Genomic DNA, 15,668 nt, shown 5'->3' on the forward strand with positions numbered 1-15,668 from the left:
GCGTTGCACAATATAAAGATGAACCATAACGTTCATAGCAGTACCTTAAACGTTAATACTGCTCAGCGCAGCCCTCAGGAGCAGATCTCCATGGCCAATAAAGAAAGGGGTGTGTGAGTGTCCCTCCATGCACTTTTCTCCTGGGTTTTTGAACAAGGGGACCCATAGATTATGAGGAAGAGGTCTCATACTTTTAAGGAAATAATTCCACAGAAGCCTTTATTCCTTTTGGGTTTGATTAGCCCTTTTATTTCTCCCTTCCCACAACCAGTAAAAAATACAATCAACACAAATACAACGATCCGAGTTTTAAAAAATCAGAGTGCAAAGATGGCCACAGCCACTGCTCAGGTTTAACTTACATATGTACAGGGTGTGGGGTGGCATGGCCCAGAGGCATGCTTAAAAGGCAGTATCACAAAATATACAGAGGTGCTCATTCTGTCTTTACATTTCATAGAGGAACCCTGCCTCATTTCCAAATGAGACACTAAAATACATAAAACCATAAACTATTTACTACATAACTTATGCAAATGCTGTACAGGTACATGGCCATAAAGTATAAATGGCTCTGTTTGGGGATGGGTATCTACATGGGGGATCAGAGAGGGCTCGGTTTGGTACCCCAACCTGTTCCAATGGAGATGCTGGAGGACAGCGTCTTGGGGTACCACCACACCTCTCCCTTTTTCTGGATAAGGATGAAATTCACTTGCCGGGGAGGAGGTGAGGGTGGGGAGCAGAGGTGTGACAGGGCCAGGGGCTCCGGGAGATACAGGGAAGGCATCCAGGAGGAGCATTCAGGACAGGAACCCACTGCGCATGACAGACCAACAGACAGCAGTTCCGTCAGCCCTGCCTGCCTCCCTCTAGGGAAAGGCTGGAGCTTTGCAGGTGCGAGGAGAGGGCAGGAAACGAAAGCTCATCTGTGGGGAGGTAAGATGCTCGGAGATTCCAATTCCAATGGGCACCCAGGTGGGGTAGGATGGACAGATGACAGCTGACCACTAGAGGCTGGCCCTAATAAGTTAGCAAAAAACTGCAGGACTATTGCATGTACAGATGCTTCCAAGGATTCCAGGGGAGGGAGCAGGCTTTGAGGAACTGCATATCTTATTCCAACAGGGATGACTTCTGACTAAGACAGTGGCAGAGGGCAGTAGCCCTGGTGCCTGTCGGTTTGGCTTTTAAATGAAGCCAGGGAAGGAAAGAGTCGCTCTGCTGCCCTCTGTCCAGACAGGTGAGCCAAGTGTATGCCGAGCCCCTCCAGGTAGCTCCCAGGTAAGCTGCTTGGCCCAGCCATCCCTTCCCAGGTGACTAAGCCCTGCCAGGCAGGAAAGGCCTGTGCCTATGGTCCCCAACAATCCCCTACTTCTCTGGTCCTGTTGCTGTTGGGGCAGACAGGCTCCAGAATAAAAAAGGAGAGCTCTGTGCGGACACAGATGCCCCCACAGGCCTTCCCTGGTTGCTCCTCTGTCCTCTGCAATGGAAAGGCTGGCCCGGGCCTGGACACAGTTGCTACTGCAGCCGTGTGCAGGAGTGGACGTGGTCATGCTCTAATTCTCCACGGCGCCCTGCAGCGGGGAGGAGCTGGGACACGTGTGACTGTTTCTGGGTGGGGAGATTTCTGTGAGGCAGTGGAAGGCTGCAGAAGCAAAAGGAAGGTGCACGTGGCTCCTGGGGCTCCCCGGCCCCAGGCTGCCCCTAGAAGGCCGTGATGGTGCAAGAGCTCACTGCGTCCAGGGCATCGGCATGGGCCTTGCTCTCACCCTGGACCTCTTGGGTCATGGCTATGCTGAAGGCCCCGGGCTCCTTGACGGGGACCCCCGGCTCCTCCTTCTCCTCAAAGTCCTCACAGCACTTGCTGCAGCGGCAGCACTTGGTGCACCCGCACATGAGGCAGCACACACGGCAGCACACGCGGCAGCAGCAGCAGCGCTTCTGGCAGCAGCTGGTGAGCTGGGAGATGACGCGGTCCCAGGGCTCCAGCGAGCGCAGCCACAAGGGCAGGAAGTTCCAGGTGCGCAGCTTCTGCGGCAGGATGTGCGGGCAGCGGGACTGCAGCAGCCGCAGGCACAGCAGCAGGAGCAGGAAGACGACGATGGGCACCCCCACGCCCACCAGCACTGGCCAGCCAGCCAGCGAGAGGCCAAACACCGCCAGCGGGACCAGGAGGAAGAGGATGATGAGGTAGACGATGGCGAACCAGCGGTACTTGGAGGAGATGTTGCCCAGGCCCTTGGCCATGCGGATGGGCAGGCGGGTGAACGGAATCGGGTACCACAGCAAGATGCCAGAGATGTTGAAGAAGAAATGGCACAGGGCGATCTGAAATAGGAATTCGCACCCATTGGAAAGGTGAAGGGGGAGTTAGGTTCTTGGTCTAGAGTGCCCTGAAAACCTGATACTTGTACGGGCAAGGCAGGGAGGTGATCTGGGTGAATCACAGCTCAGCTTTCAGGGCCTGTGGTCTATCTAACCCAGGTTTGTCCCCTGCTTTCCTGTGCCCTGGGCCCACTGCCTGCAGCTGAGCAGGTGACAGCTGACCCAAAAGGTGGGCCAGTAGGTTGCAGGTCATGCCTGCAATCCCAGCATTCTTGGAAGCTGAGGTGGAAGGGCCACAAGTATGAGCCAGGGTGGGTAACATAGCAACAGCAAGATCCTATTCCAAAATTTAAAAAATTTGGAAAAGGATTTTCACTCAGTGTGAAGGCCCTGGGTTCAATCCTCAGTACGGCCAAAAAGAAAAGAGCCAGGTATGGTGGCACACGCCTGTAATCCCAGCACTTGGGAGGCTGAGGCAGGAGGATTGTTGCAAGTTCGAGACCAGCCTGGGCTACAAAGTGAGCTCAAGTCCAGTCTGAACCACATAGCAAGACCTTGTCTTAAAAAGACCAAAAAAAAAAAAAAAAAAAAAAAAAAGAAAGAAAGAAAAAGAGGTTGATGGATTGAAATAAAGGCTCAGAGGATCGCTGGCTGCCTGCTCAGTGGCCGTTCCAAGGCAGGCAGAGAGAAAGCAAAGATGGCTTCAGCAGCACCAATAGACGGTGCTTGCCATGTGGTGTGTGGGGCAACCTTTTCAAGCACATTTGTGCTTTATCTCAGTCCTCAAAATAAACCAAGTGGGGCTACTTGCCAGGGGAAAACCAAGGTGCCATGAGGTTCTGCTACTTTGGCAAAGTCCCGTGAGTAGGAGGCAGGCATGGAGGGCAGGCGTGGAGACGGGAGCCAGCCCAGGGACCTATCCACTTTCTCACAGGTGGTACCAGGCACCTCTCTGGCCACGGCCCAGGCAGAGTCCCCAGGAGATATGGAAGATGACATCCGGGCTTCCTTCCCACTCTTTGCAGCTCTCTGTATGCTGCGGCCTCTCACCCTTAAGTGACCACCAATGACAGGAGTCTGGTACCGCTCTCAGGACCAGATAGCCTTGGGTGTCCTCACACTGAGCTACTCAATTCCATCTCCCTGTGCTTCCCCCATGCATCTCAGTTCCATCTTTTTGAACTTAATGGAAATCATGGCTCTTGCTAGAAGCCAGTTCTTGAGGCCATGGATGGGGCTGCATCCCACCCCCTGGTCCTCCGGGCCCCTGGTCCCTCAGCCCCAGCAGTGGGTCCTGACCTGGAGTGCACTCATCAAGGTGCTGCCTGGGCTGGCCAAGGCCGCCATGATGGAGGTGGTGGTGGTGCCGATGTTGGAGCCCAGCGTGAGTGGATACGCCCTCTCGATGGTTATCACACCGATACCTGGGGGAAGACCACAGAGCACATGACATTGGCTTGGGGATGACAGGAAATGGCAGTGGTGGCCCAAGAAGCCAGGGAGAAGCTCACCTATCAGCGGGGTCAGGGCAGATGTGAACACGGAGCTGCTCTGCACGATGAAGGTCACGCCGGCCCCCACGAGGATGGCCAAGTAGCCGGTCACCCAGGAGAAGGGGAAGGGGAAGTCTGCAAGACAGAGAGAGAAGGGCGTTTCACAGAAGGCGGGAGCTGGGGCCCGGCTCTACCTCCTTAGGTCCCCAGTGGACAGGGCTTGTGTCTGCATGTGGACTGAGACTGTCATTCCCTGGTCTTCCACCCTGCATGTTCCAGTGGGTGCAACCAAGGATATAGGTGAGAGTTATGAAGACAAAAACATGCTGGGAGGTAGGGTTAGGAATACTTGAACCCACCCAATAAACTACCCTCTGCCCACAAAGCGCTGGGGCACTTAGACCTCCACAATTCCTCCCGCCCTGGTTCCCCACTCACACCTTTTACCTGTTTCCACCTAACAAAGCATGGAGAAAATGCAGTGGCTTGGAGCAACACTATGAACCCCGGCCTTCACCCCACCTGCACAACTGGATCAGGCCCTGCATGCTGGCCAGCACCCAGTCACTTAGTTCACTCTTGGGACAGCCTGGGGATGCAGATGTCCTTGGCTGCATTTCAGTGAATTTCAGGAGTATGACACCATTGCTTGGTAAGCTTTCATAGGCCAAGAGGGCTTACTAGGTGGGAGCTCCTCTTGGCCAATGGAGTCTCATTGGCTGCATCAGGAGGCTGGTATATTTATCCAGAACCACATTTCCTTCCAGAAGGTTACTGGGGCTGAGGGTGGATTTCCATTAGCCTTTCTCCATTGCCTGAGGGCTCCTTTCAGACCCAAGAAAGCCCTGGGCTTGTGTATAAAACCTGCCAAGATGGAAGGCTCTATTCATGGCTCTTTCGCTGGGCCTTCCTGATCTTCCATGGAAGCTTGTGTCCTCTCCCCAGGACACAGAACTCCTAGGACAATGGCATCTTAACTTCTGCATCTTAGCAGATCCAAGAGAGGCACCCCAGGAGGGACCCATTTGCACGATAGAAATCAAAGGATCCCTTGGGGTGACCATAGGGTGCCACAAGTAGACCAAATGGGAGGGAAACACCTACCAGTGTTGATGGTCTTCTTGATGATGGTAGCCACCTGGCCCTTGAGCACGGAGCTCAGGAGCTTGACGATCAGTATCAAGCAGCCACAGAGGACCAGCAGGGAGAGAACAAGCAGGATGATGCCCACGATGAGGTCTGAGAGGTTGGAGTTTGCAAAGATGTGCCGGCCTGAAGAGACGGACAGCCTGGTTAGGAGGACAGGGAGCCCCTTAGCCGCAGATCTCCCCCAACATCCTTCACATAAGAACAAGATCTCAGTCAATAACTGAACACTCAGTAACTGGTGGCTCAAAATGAAGTCAGCCCTTCCCAGACTCCTTTGCAGCTAAATATGGCCCTGGGAGGAGCTTGTCTGTGAGCAGTAGGCACTGCTGAGCCTGAAGGATGAAGTGAGGTCCTCAAAATCACACAGCTCATCACCAGTAGACAGGGCATCCACCCCAGTTCATTTAGCTCTAAAACGCATGCTGCTTTTCACTGATACTTAGACCAAAGCTGCCTGAACTCTGAGGTCAATGTCAATTGTAAGCCTTATTTTCAACATTCTAATATGTCCCTATGTTAATTCCAGCAAAGCATGGTTAGATCAATGATGCACAGAACTTAGAACATCAGAGCTAGTAAGTTCACGTGTGTGGGGAGGGATGGAGCTGGTGTTATCAAGGCTCACTGCTTCTCAGAGTTACTGTCAGCAGGTCCAGGAGAGAAGTAGAGATATGCAGAAGGGTGTAGGAGGAATAACTAGATGCGCTAGGTCAGTTTATGTGAGTTGGAGAAGATTCCAGGAGTGACGTGACAGCTTATTAAAAGAATCAGAGCAGCTGGGCATGTGGCTCATACCTATAAACCTCACTACTTGGGAGATCGATGCAGGAGGATCGCCAAGGTTGAGGCCTGCCTAGGCAACTTAGTGAGACCCTGTCCAAAGTTGAAAAAAAAACAAGAGCTAGGAGTGGAGCTCAGTGGTAGAGTGCTTGCCTAGCATATGTGGAGCTCGGAGTTCAAGCCCTCGCATTGCAAAGAGGAGGTGACAGAGAAGTGACGCAGACAGAAGGAGGTGAAGAATCAGAGCCCTTGTCTCATTCAGTGTCACAACCCCTTCCCTGCTTGGGACCCGCAGCACAGAAGGGACCCACAGGAAGTGTGTTTATGGGCTTCACATCACTCTCCCAACTGGCTGTCACCTCCCAGGTCAGTGACATGGAGGGAGCATCTAGAATTGGACACACTCCCATGGTGGAGGACTGGGCTTCAAGTCCCACTTCTGTCCCTTTCTGTGGGACCCTGGGCCTGTCGCCGCACCTTCCCCTGCCCTGAGAGCACACTGCTCCACGCCTGAGGCTGGGTGGGTGCTCGATACCTCCTGGGGCCTTCTTTCCTTCCCCCACGGAGGCCCCCCTCGTGTCTCAGATGGCTCCAGTGGTCAACACGGTGAGCCTCACTCACACTTAGCAATGTTCTCCTGGAAGGTCACGTTCTTCAAGGTCCAGGTGTGGGTGCCATTCACCCAACAGAGCGCAGAGGAGGTGCAGTTCTCAGACGAGGGGACGGTGACATTCATCTCAGTCTACATGACAAACGTGGCAAGTGTCCATCACACTGACTGGTGGTGGGGAGGCAAGCAGGGCAAGGGGCAGAGCAGACAGTGGCATGTGTTGTGGCCACATCCCTAACCTTCCTTTTCTCTCTGCAGGACTCGTTACCCATCTTTATAGCGCTTGTGGAACAACTCCACAAATGAAACCCGCCACCACCATTTAGAAATATCTAGTTCTTCTTGTCCTTTAGCCTCCAGTATTTAGCATCCCAAAGAAACAAAAGGACACATACAGCATGTAGGCAAGGGGGAGCCTTCCCTGACTACACAGCAGGCTGGGTAAGTTCCCCGTGTGGGATGGCAGAAAACTGTGGGCTTTTTGAGGAGGAACATTCTGGAAAAGTCTGGAAAGTCCAAGAAGCCACCTACTGCCAGCACCTATGTAGTGTGATGCACAATCCTGGGATGCTCCAGAAATGGGCAGATGAACAGCCAGGGATATGCCTTCTCTGGGACACATCAATCGCAAGACGCCAGGAATAATGTGTCTGCAGCATTGCAGGATCCTACTGCCTAAGCCCAGCCAGAACCCAGGGACTTGCATAGCAGGATCCTACTGCCTAAGCCCAGCCAGAACCCAGGGACTTTTTTAGGAATCTCACTGTCCAGTTTTGATTTTCCAGGAGCCTCCATGTTTCTTCCCCCGACTTTCTCTTTGCCACCATGAGTCAAAGACTTGGGGTTCAGATGCCAGGATTCACCCACCGAGTCGCAGGCATTCTTGGAAACTTACCACGGTGGTGACAGACTTGCACCAAATCTTGATCAGGCTCTTGTTTTGGGCCTCTGGATCATTCATTGCAATTTGGTTGATAACGTCTTTGTCCAGCTGAGGAAGGCAATGAAGATAGTCCGTAAGTGCGTCCTCAAGACAGAAACGTCAGTAGGCGGTTGCACTCGCTATAGGGCCCCTGGGAAGATGAACTTGCCCTTGAGCCCCTCCAGGCATTATCTGGGACTGTTGCTGTCGCACACCTCAGGGAGCAGCATCAGACAGCACCAGACATCATTAGCAGGGGCTCAACCCGGGAAGAAATGCCTGCACAAACAAGGGCACTGGTCTGGGAAGCAGATGTAGCTCTTCACTGCTTACCAGCGGACAGTGGAACCCAGAAGGTACAAGCAAGAGCTCAAGGTCCCAGCTGGCCTTTTCTCCCTACAGCAACGTCCACAAAGCCTCTTTCCATTTCAATGATATAGCCAGACACGAGGGGCCAGAGGGCCACGGTGGGCCCTGGGAAAAAGGAGTGCCTTTTCCTTTGCTGTGGGGACAGTACTGGGAAGTGGTCCCAAGGGTCCATGGGAGAAGCCCTAAGAGGCACTTGCCTCAGCCCCACTGCCAAAAGATGCCACATGTCAATGTCAAGAAATAGTGAAGGTGAATTACGCCATCAAGTGTCCCTGGGCTGGGGCTGCAGCTCAGTGGTAGAGCACATGGCTAGCTAGCACTGGGAGGCCCTGCAAGTAGCACAAGAAAGTGTCCTGAAAGTTCCTCCTCCTCACTGTTTTCCAGAAGCAGCCCCCAGTGTTTCCCGGCTCTCTGCATGTGCATAAACTCAATGCACCAGGGTTGGTGGGGAGGCTGTGCAAAGCTCAGTGCTTACTTGGACAATGAGCTTTGTGAAGGGGTCTGTGATGACTTTCAGAAGTGCTGGGGCCTCTTCTCCATTCTGGAAGTTGAAGCTGTTCACTATAAGCCCGGTCAGTCTCTCCAGGTAGTGGGAGATGGCCTCCAGGGGCAGGAGCACCAAGACGGACAGCCAGTTGAAGAAGTCGTGGACAGTGGCCCCTGCAAAAGCTCTAGGGAGGAAAACCCACAGCTAGATCAGTCAGTGAGTGGAGTCTTCAGTCTCTTCATTGCCACCCACCTGTGTACACGAGAGTGTTCGCTCCCCTCTCTGTGTTCACAGCAATCCTGCGCAGAGGCATGAGTATTCCCACTGCAGGTGAGCCAGGTGAGGGCCAGCCAGCGAGTTTGGGATGGAGTAATTCTCCCTCAACAACCTTGCTCATAAAATCTGCATCAAGACAACTTTTGAAGCCCATATACCTTTCTCTTGGAAAGGTGGAGATGAGTAAGCAGGTAACCAAAGCTCTCTACCTAAATGATCCTTAAACTTTTTTTTAAAAGAATCCTGAGTCTGGTGAAGCACGTGAAGTCTCCACAGGAAACAAGGCTGCTATCTGCTACTCTTTGCATCTGTCCATGAGGTTCAAAGACTCTCCCTGAATTCCATCCTGTCTCTAGATTACGTTTTCCTTTAGAAAACACCACAGGTCAGAAAGGACCCCCAATCCAAATGGACCATGGGAGAGAACAGATAGAAGAAGCAAATTATTACCTGTGGAGGAGACACTGAGCTTCACGAGTAATAAACGAAATTGATTTGCAAGCGCAGATTTTCACCTATTAGCTATTCCTATTTTCATCATGCTAGGTAATATTTTAAAAGTATTTTTATTCTTCCTGGAAGCCTGGAGTGGTGGCTCAAGCCTGTAATCCCATCACTCAGGAGGCTGAGCAGGAGGATTGTCGGGAGTTCGAGACCAGCCTGGGCTACAAAGTGAGCTCAAGGCCAGCCTGAACTGCATAGCGAGACCCTGTCTCAAAAAAAGACCAAAAGAAAAAAAAAGGAAAAAGAAAAAAGCACTATTCTTCCTGGAGAGGAAGCATATTGAGATATCCACTTTCACAGCCGGATGTGGTGGCGCGCACCTGTATTCCCAGCACTCAGGAGGCTGAGGCAGTAGGATCATTGCAGAGTTCAAGACCAGCTTGGGCTACAAAGTGAGCTCAAGGCCAGCTTGAACTACACAGCAAGACACTGCCTCAAAAAGACACTTTCATACACTGTTGATGCACTGTAAAGTGATTCAAATATTTCCTAGTAGTTTGGAAAAATGTTTTAAGAACCTTATACATATTTGAGACAGTAATTGTTATGCTAAGAATTTAAGAAAATAATCTAAACCACTAAGAAAGATATATACCCCAAGGAATTATTGAATGATGTTATTGAAAGCATATTGAGATATCCAAATCGGGGCAAGCTGAGTCAGTTAGATTTCTACATGCAGACACCTCCATAGATCTTAAATTTCTGTCTCACAGGTTACCCAGAGGCAATATTACTGTATCAGTGTAAAGACTCAAAACCTCAAACAAAAAACCTGGACAGCATCCCAGCTGCGTCCCCCTCCTTGAGTTTCAACATGAATAAAATGAAGCATGGAAAAGCCTGCTTGGCTTCATGAGGTTAAATTAGAAAACACCCCATTTCACATGTATTATTATGACCATCAGGGCATTTCATCAGGAACCAGATGAGGCAGCTTAGGACCAAGGACCAGCTGCTATGACATCTGCCAACTGCTCACCAGCAGACAGGGAGGACGCTGGCTGTCTCCCCGGCCAGCCTGTTGGATTGTCAGCTGCCAGACCGCACCACCCGATATCACATCCCAGAGACAGCCTGGGGATTGCTTCTATATTTTCATAAACACTGGTAAAAATCCATCACCAGTTAGGAGAAAAGTTTGAAATGTACGTCATTTTCACCGTTTTGGAAGAAAAGGGTTTCCTTTGCCTACATTCAGCCAGCTCTATCTTCAGATCCAAAAAAACTAATTCTGCTTTAAGAAAAAATGTGGTACAGGTAGGTAAAGCTGGCCAAAAAATATAGAGAGGTTTTCTGAAGTTATAATTATTTATGACTAGGCGAGACGGTAAATCCTACCCTTCCTAGGTTTGTTCCCATCCGCCACCCAGCAGCTAAGTTTCCAGCTAGAGCTCGTGGTTAGTGAGGCCTGTCTAGCTGCCAGGCACTTGCTAAACACTTGCCTGTGTGACTGTCTAATCACTGAGATAACACGGTGGTGGGAGATGCTATTATTATCTGGCGGTGCGGACCAGGGAGCAGGGTTCCCCGCCTTGGCCAGCCTCCTCTGTGGCCACTTCCAGGAGCTTCAGGAATGAGCCGGGCCATGACCCAAACAGCCAGGCCGCTAGCTGCCAGGGTTGAGGCCAAGCCCCCTACCTTCTGAACTCGTTCCGGTCTCCCGCCTGCATGAGCGCCACCAGGGTGTTGGTGACGGAGGTCCCGATGTTGGCCCCCATGATGATGGGGATGGCAGCCCGCACACTCAACACTGCAGTGGGAGAAAGAGCCATTGAGTTTAGTGAGGTGAGTTTAGTGAGGCAGTTCTCGTGGGGCCCAAGGCAGGCCAGACTCATCCCTACCGATGATGCCCTGAAGCGGCACTTTCTAAGCGCTTTTGGGTCATGCGCTTCACTCTGTAGCTGAGGACAGCCAGGGCAGGTCACCCTGGAGCTCTGCATGTGTGCTATCCCCCCATAATCCTGCACACAATCTTGGGGTACCCACAGGCCCCTCTGAAGCCCTCCTATGTATCCCATCTTAAAAATGGCTTTCGGTAACGGCCTCTTCTACTACAGGTACAAGGCCAGGCTGTAAAAGCCGAGGAAGGAAGCAGCACTGTTTGAGGATGCCGGCGAATGAGTCTGAAGGGTCTTGGGCACCTGAGAATCTGTTGGACATGGCCATGCTCAGTTTCCTATTTCAGGGGCCATCACACACTCTCCAGATCCCAACACCTGGATATTTCTAAGACAAATTCCTAGCAGGATCAGTGCTTTTGCTAACAAAATCAGTGGGTTGCCACCATTTTCTAAGACACGTAAGTAACATGCTTTAGCCAGGCACGGTGGCTCATGGCTGTAATCCCAGCACTTTGGCAGGAAGAACAGAAGTCTAGCTTGGACCACTTAGCGAGACCCTGTTTCAAAACAAAAAATATTTTTAAAAAGTCTGGAGGTGTAGGTAGTTCGGTGCAAAAGCCCTGGGTTCACTCCCCAGTACAAGGGTGAACAAAAGGAAGTAAAATGTTTTGAAGAAATCTTTTTTAACTTGCCCCCCACAAAATTTCAGTTTACTTTGATTCAAAATGGAGATTTGGGTTAAAAATAAATCAGTTCAAACGGGCCTCTCCCTCACCCCCTAAGAGTCTTTCCCTAGAGAGAACAAGCAACAGACAGGTACAAGTTCGGAATGACACCTCCCCAAGGCCAGTTGTCTGGAAGCCCTGTGTGAGGTGGGTAGGATCCTTGTGCTCGGCACTCAGACTGGCCCTGTCCAAGGGAACTTACTAAAGTGACGGGAATGATCCATAGGCACTGTGCTGAGTGCCAGCCACACGTAGCTAGTCGGCCCTTGAGATGTAGCTAGTGTAACCAGAAGAACTGAATTTTATATTTTAAACTTAATAAGGTTAAAATGAAATTTAATGGCCACAGTGGTTAGTGTCCTTTGGACTGGGCAGCTGTCACAGCCTCCAGAGCGGAGCTGTTGAATAACAGTGACTATTTTCCGGCTCAGCCATTCAGACACAGGAGGCCACCGGGACCAAGAGCAGAATGTACAGCACCATGGCTGGACAGGACGGGAATAATGGCCACAAGGTCTGGGGGTAGTGAGAGTAAGACTGAGGTTCCCTGGATGGACAGGCTGCCCAATGCATGTGTCCCCCCGGGGGCCCAGACTCACGTGAGGAGGCCACCATGCTCACAACGATGGACGAGGAGGTGCTAGAGCTCTGTACCATGACGGTCACCAGCACGCCAATCACCAGCCCCGCCACGGGGTTGGACAAAACGGAGTTGTTGCTGAAAAACTGCCCGGCCACCTTTCCTGAAAGGCAAACCAATGTGCACATGACAAGGGGCAGTTCGGTGGCACCGAACACAGAGGTCTCCCCAGGCTGGCCGGCTGAGGCTCAGGTGCCCAACCGCCAGCTCTGTGCGGGTCCATGGAACCAGCTTCTTCCTGCACTGCCCTGAGAGGTGGGCGCCCTGGTGGCTTCCCCCTGCCCCTCCATTCCGCCCCTGGTCTGGCCTCCCCACCTGGCACCAGCCCCTTGCTCCTCTTGTCCTCCTGCAGTCTCCCACCTCTCAACTGCTCCCTCCACGAACGAGCCCTGTGCTGGCCTTCTCTGGTCAGGACATGACCTCAGCTCCACACTGGGCCTCATGGGTCTCCTGATGCCCTAACTCTGTCTCGGAGAAGTGCTCCCAATGCAGAAGTTCCCTCAAGCAATCTTCTCGCTCTTCTCCATCCAACCCTAGCCCTAGCCCTAGAGACAGGGGGTGTGGCTGGTCCAAAATAAGGAGCAAGTGGAGCCCCTCACTGCTGCCACGGGTCAGGAAAGCAGAACTGACAGCGGGAAATCAGTGTCCCTCACACTCCCCCGGGAGAGCCCCCTGCCGAGTCCTGCAGATCATGGTGCTCGATCCAGGGCGGAAGCCGCCCTGCTCACTCCAGACAGAGTCTTTGGGCTGCCTGGGCTCTGAGCCTCAGCCCTCTGTTTTGTGGACGGGAGGGATGCTTGAGTCAGGATCCCTGAAGGCAGGCAGGGTGTACCGCTCACTGCTGTCACCCACCCAGCACACGCCGTGGCCACTCATCCCTGGGAGGTGTGTGCTGGGGGTGCAGATTCCCCAGCGGGGACTCCTGCCTTCCCATCCTCTGCCTTCCCCTGAGGCCTGGCTTTGATCTTTCCCACTTGCTTTGGCTTAAGAGAACATTGTTTCTCAATCTATAGTCTCTGAGCAGAGGGGAAGAGACAACACAGAGCCCTCAGATAAGTCTAGAGGTCGTACAGCTTCCTGCCTGGGGGTCTGTGAACAAAGGCAGAGGCTGACAGCTGGGAACCGGCTCCAGCCCCAGGTCCCGGCCTAAGCCATCCAGCCAAGCCATCACTGCGCTGCAATGGAGGGCAGGGACAGCATGAGGTGACGGGGGCAACACTTCAGTCCTGAGTCACTGAGGGCTGCAGCTCCAAAGGGCTGTGAGTTGCTGCTACCGTCTGACCCAAATCCAACCGCCGCAAGTGCACACCAGCCTCAGAGCGTGTCCCCCTACCTCCAACCAGCTGGAAGGCACTGCTGAGGACATCCAGGGAGCACACAAACAAGTAGAGCAATCCCAGAAGCAGGATGAACTTCCCAATCCCTTGGAAGATGCAGAGAATCTTCCCTTTGGTGTCTCTCTCTACAGGAAGGTGAGGAGGAAGGCACAAGGTTGTTAGTGTCTGCACCTGACACTTCTGAGCATTTCTACAGCGGCTAACAGGAGTCCCCACCCCCGCTCCGGGCCAGGTGGAGCTGGGCTTTCAGGTCCACAAACCCAGAGATGGAATGTGTCCATTTCTGCCATTTTCCAAGGAGCTACCCCTGTGGTTTGTTCCCTAGGACCTGCTCGAAAGAGAAGTGCACTTGGGAGGAGGGGTTCAGTGTGGTCTGGGGTGCAGACGGGTGCACTAGGCGCCATGCTCAGCTGAACCACAGTGCAGCCTGCTAAGTGCAGGTCAGAGATAATGACTGTGCAAAGCACCTCCAGAACTGGCATGGAATATTTCCTAGATGGGGCTGCTTGGTAGCAACCACAGCCTTGATTCCCAGGGCTTGGGCCCGACATCCAGCGATGCCTCAGCCTTCACTGAGCTTTTCCCACTCAGTTTTAAAGTGGGTCTCGGGGCTGGGGACTTAGCTCAGCGGCAAAGCGCCTGCCTGGCAAGTGCAAGGTTGTGAGTTCGGTTCCCGGTACCGGAGAAAAACCAAAAAAACCAAAAAAATAAAAAATAAATAAATAAAGTGGGTCTCACCTCCCTCCCAGCTCCCTTCCCCCATTCCTCCCTGCCCGTCTACCCATCTGGTCTGCAGGCTAACCTTGCACCCATGCTTGGAAAGCAAAGCAACATCTGCTCACACCCCAGCTGTTCCAGCTATGTATTCTGTCTTCTAGAGCCCAGATCTCCCATGGCTGTGTCCACAACACCCCCAGTAACACCCGGAGCCTGGTCAGCAGGCAGTGAATTACAAGGACCAAGACAGTGTTGATTACGCCCAATGCCCCACACACATCGAAAGCAAAATCCTCCCATCACCAACGTACTCTGACACTAACCCCTCCTAGTGAGGTGGCCTCCCTAGCCAGCACCCTGCTTCTCAAGGCAGCGAAACAATGAAAGGGGAGAGTGACCAAAGACGGTGATGGTGAACACCAGGCAGGTCCCCTCAGAGGCCTGGTGGCCTGGCGTTTTTACCTGACCACTTGATGCCAGTGTCCTGGAGCTCCGGTATATTCCAGGGGTCGTCCAGCTGGGTAGGCTCCTCTATCAGTGCCACAGAGGAGTAGGAGGGCAGAAGCTCAATGTTGGCCACTGGAGTCCCGCTGGCATCTGCTCAGAGAAGCAGCAAAGGGCATAAAGAGTCTGGCCAACTGTTCTTGCAGCCTCGCAGGGCTCTCAACCCCGAGCGCACTCACCTCGGTCCGTGTCTTTGCCTTTGGCCTCTATGCTGGGTTGCTGACCTGTGCCCTCTTTGATGTATTTCTCGGGGTCAGGCTGGGCATTTTCCAGTTCAGGCCAAGGAGCCATAGTCTGTGGGTGGAAAGACAGATTAGAGAAACAGCCACCAGAAGAGGTGCTGCCAATGGCCTTCGGAGAGAAGCCTCCCTCAGGAAGGTGTTGTGCTCAGAGCTTCCAAGTAGAGGCTGGAGGGCCCTGTTCCTGCCCTTGTCATCCTGCAATGCCACCCAGGCTGTCCTGATGTCACACCACAGCCTTCAACGCTTGTCCATTCTGGCCTCAAACCTAGATAAGCCACACATCCCTTGGTGTGTGTGTATGTGTGTGTGTGTGTATGTGCGTTCTTGCACTGGTCAGAAGTGCAGTGTACATCCTTCCTCTGCATTGTGGTGTGGTGTTCAGTGTCCTCACGACCCTTAGCAGGCTCCCACGGCAGGGGCAACCTCGGATCTATACACAGCCGAAGCAGGGACTCACGTAAGGTGTGATTTAAGGGATGTGTGATGCACACGGTCACACACAAGCTCTTTCTCTGTTACCCACCATGCAGGTCTTCTGTGAAAGTGACACCTCAGACCTGGCCTGAGGCCCCGCCGTGAGGCTCATCAGCAGGGCCTCTAGGCAGAAAGCTGCAATCTCCCATCTATAAAATGAGATAATTCTTTATGGTAATGAGAGATTACTGTGCGGCTAAAGGTCTGGAAAGTGCCTGGCATGGATCAGGCTTCTGATTGCTGGTGGTTATTACCGCTTATCAGAAC

The 15,668-nt window shown here is 52.7% G+C and overlaps 1 protein-coding gene across 1 annotated transcript; it reads right to left on the reverse strand.

Annotated features, from left to right (window-relative positions):
• Positions 1–222: 222 nt before the first annotated feature.
• On the reverse strand, positions 223–14,979 carry Slc34a2 (solute carrier family 34 (type II sodium/phosphate cotransporter), member 2; the record flags this gene model as incomplete). Its single annotated transcript, XM_013518107.1, is given in 12 exon segments — positions 223–2,331; positions 3,628–3,752; positions 3,840–3,956; positions 4,926–5,093; positions 6,372–6,492; positions 7,256–7,351; positions 8,127–8,322; positions 10,560–10,671; positions 12,087–12,230; positions 13,461–13,589; positions 14,644–14,778; positions 14,865–14,979. Coding segments are annotated over 12 exon segments (2,079 nt in total). The 3' UTR covers positions 223–1,707.
• Positions 14,980–15,668: the final 689 nt, after the last annotated feature.

This window comes from Chinchilla lanigera, unplaced genomic scaffold, assembly GCF_000276665.1.
Source record: "Chinchilla lanigera isolate Chin_1 unplaced genomic scaffold, ChiLan1.0 scaffold00042, whole genome shotgun sequence".
NCBI lineage: Eukaryota > Metazoa > Chordata > Mammalia > Rodentia > Chinchillidae > Chinchilla > Chinchilla lanigera.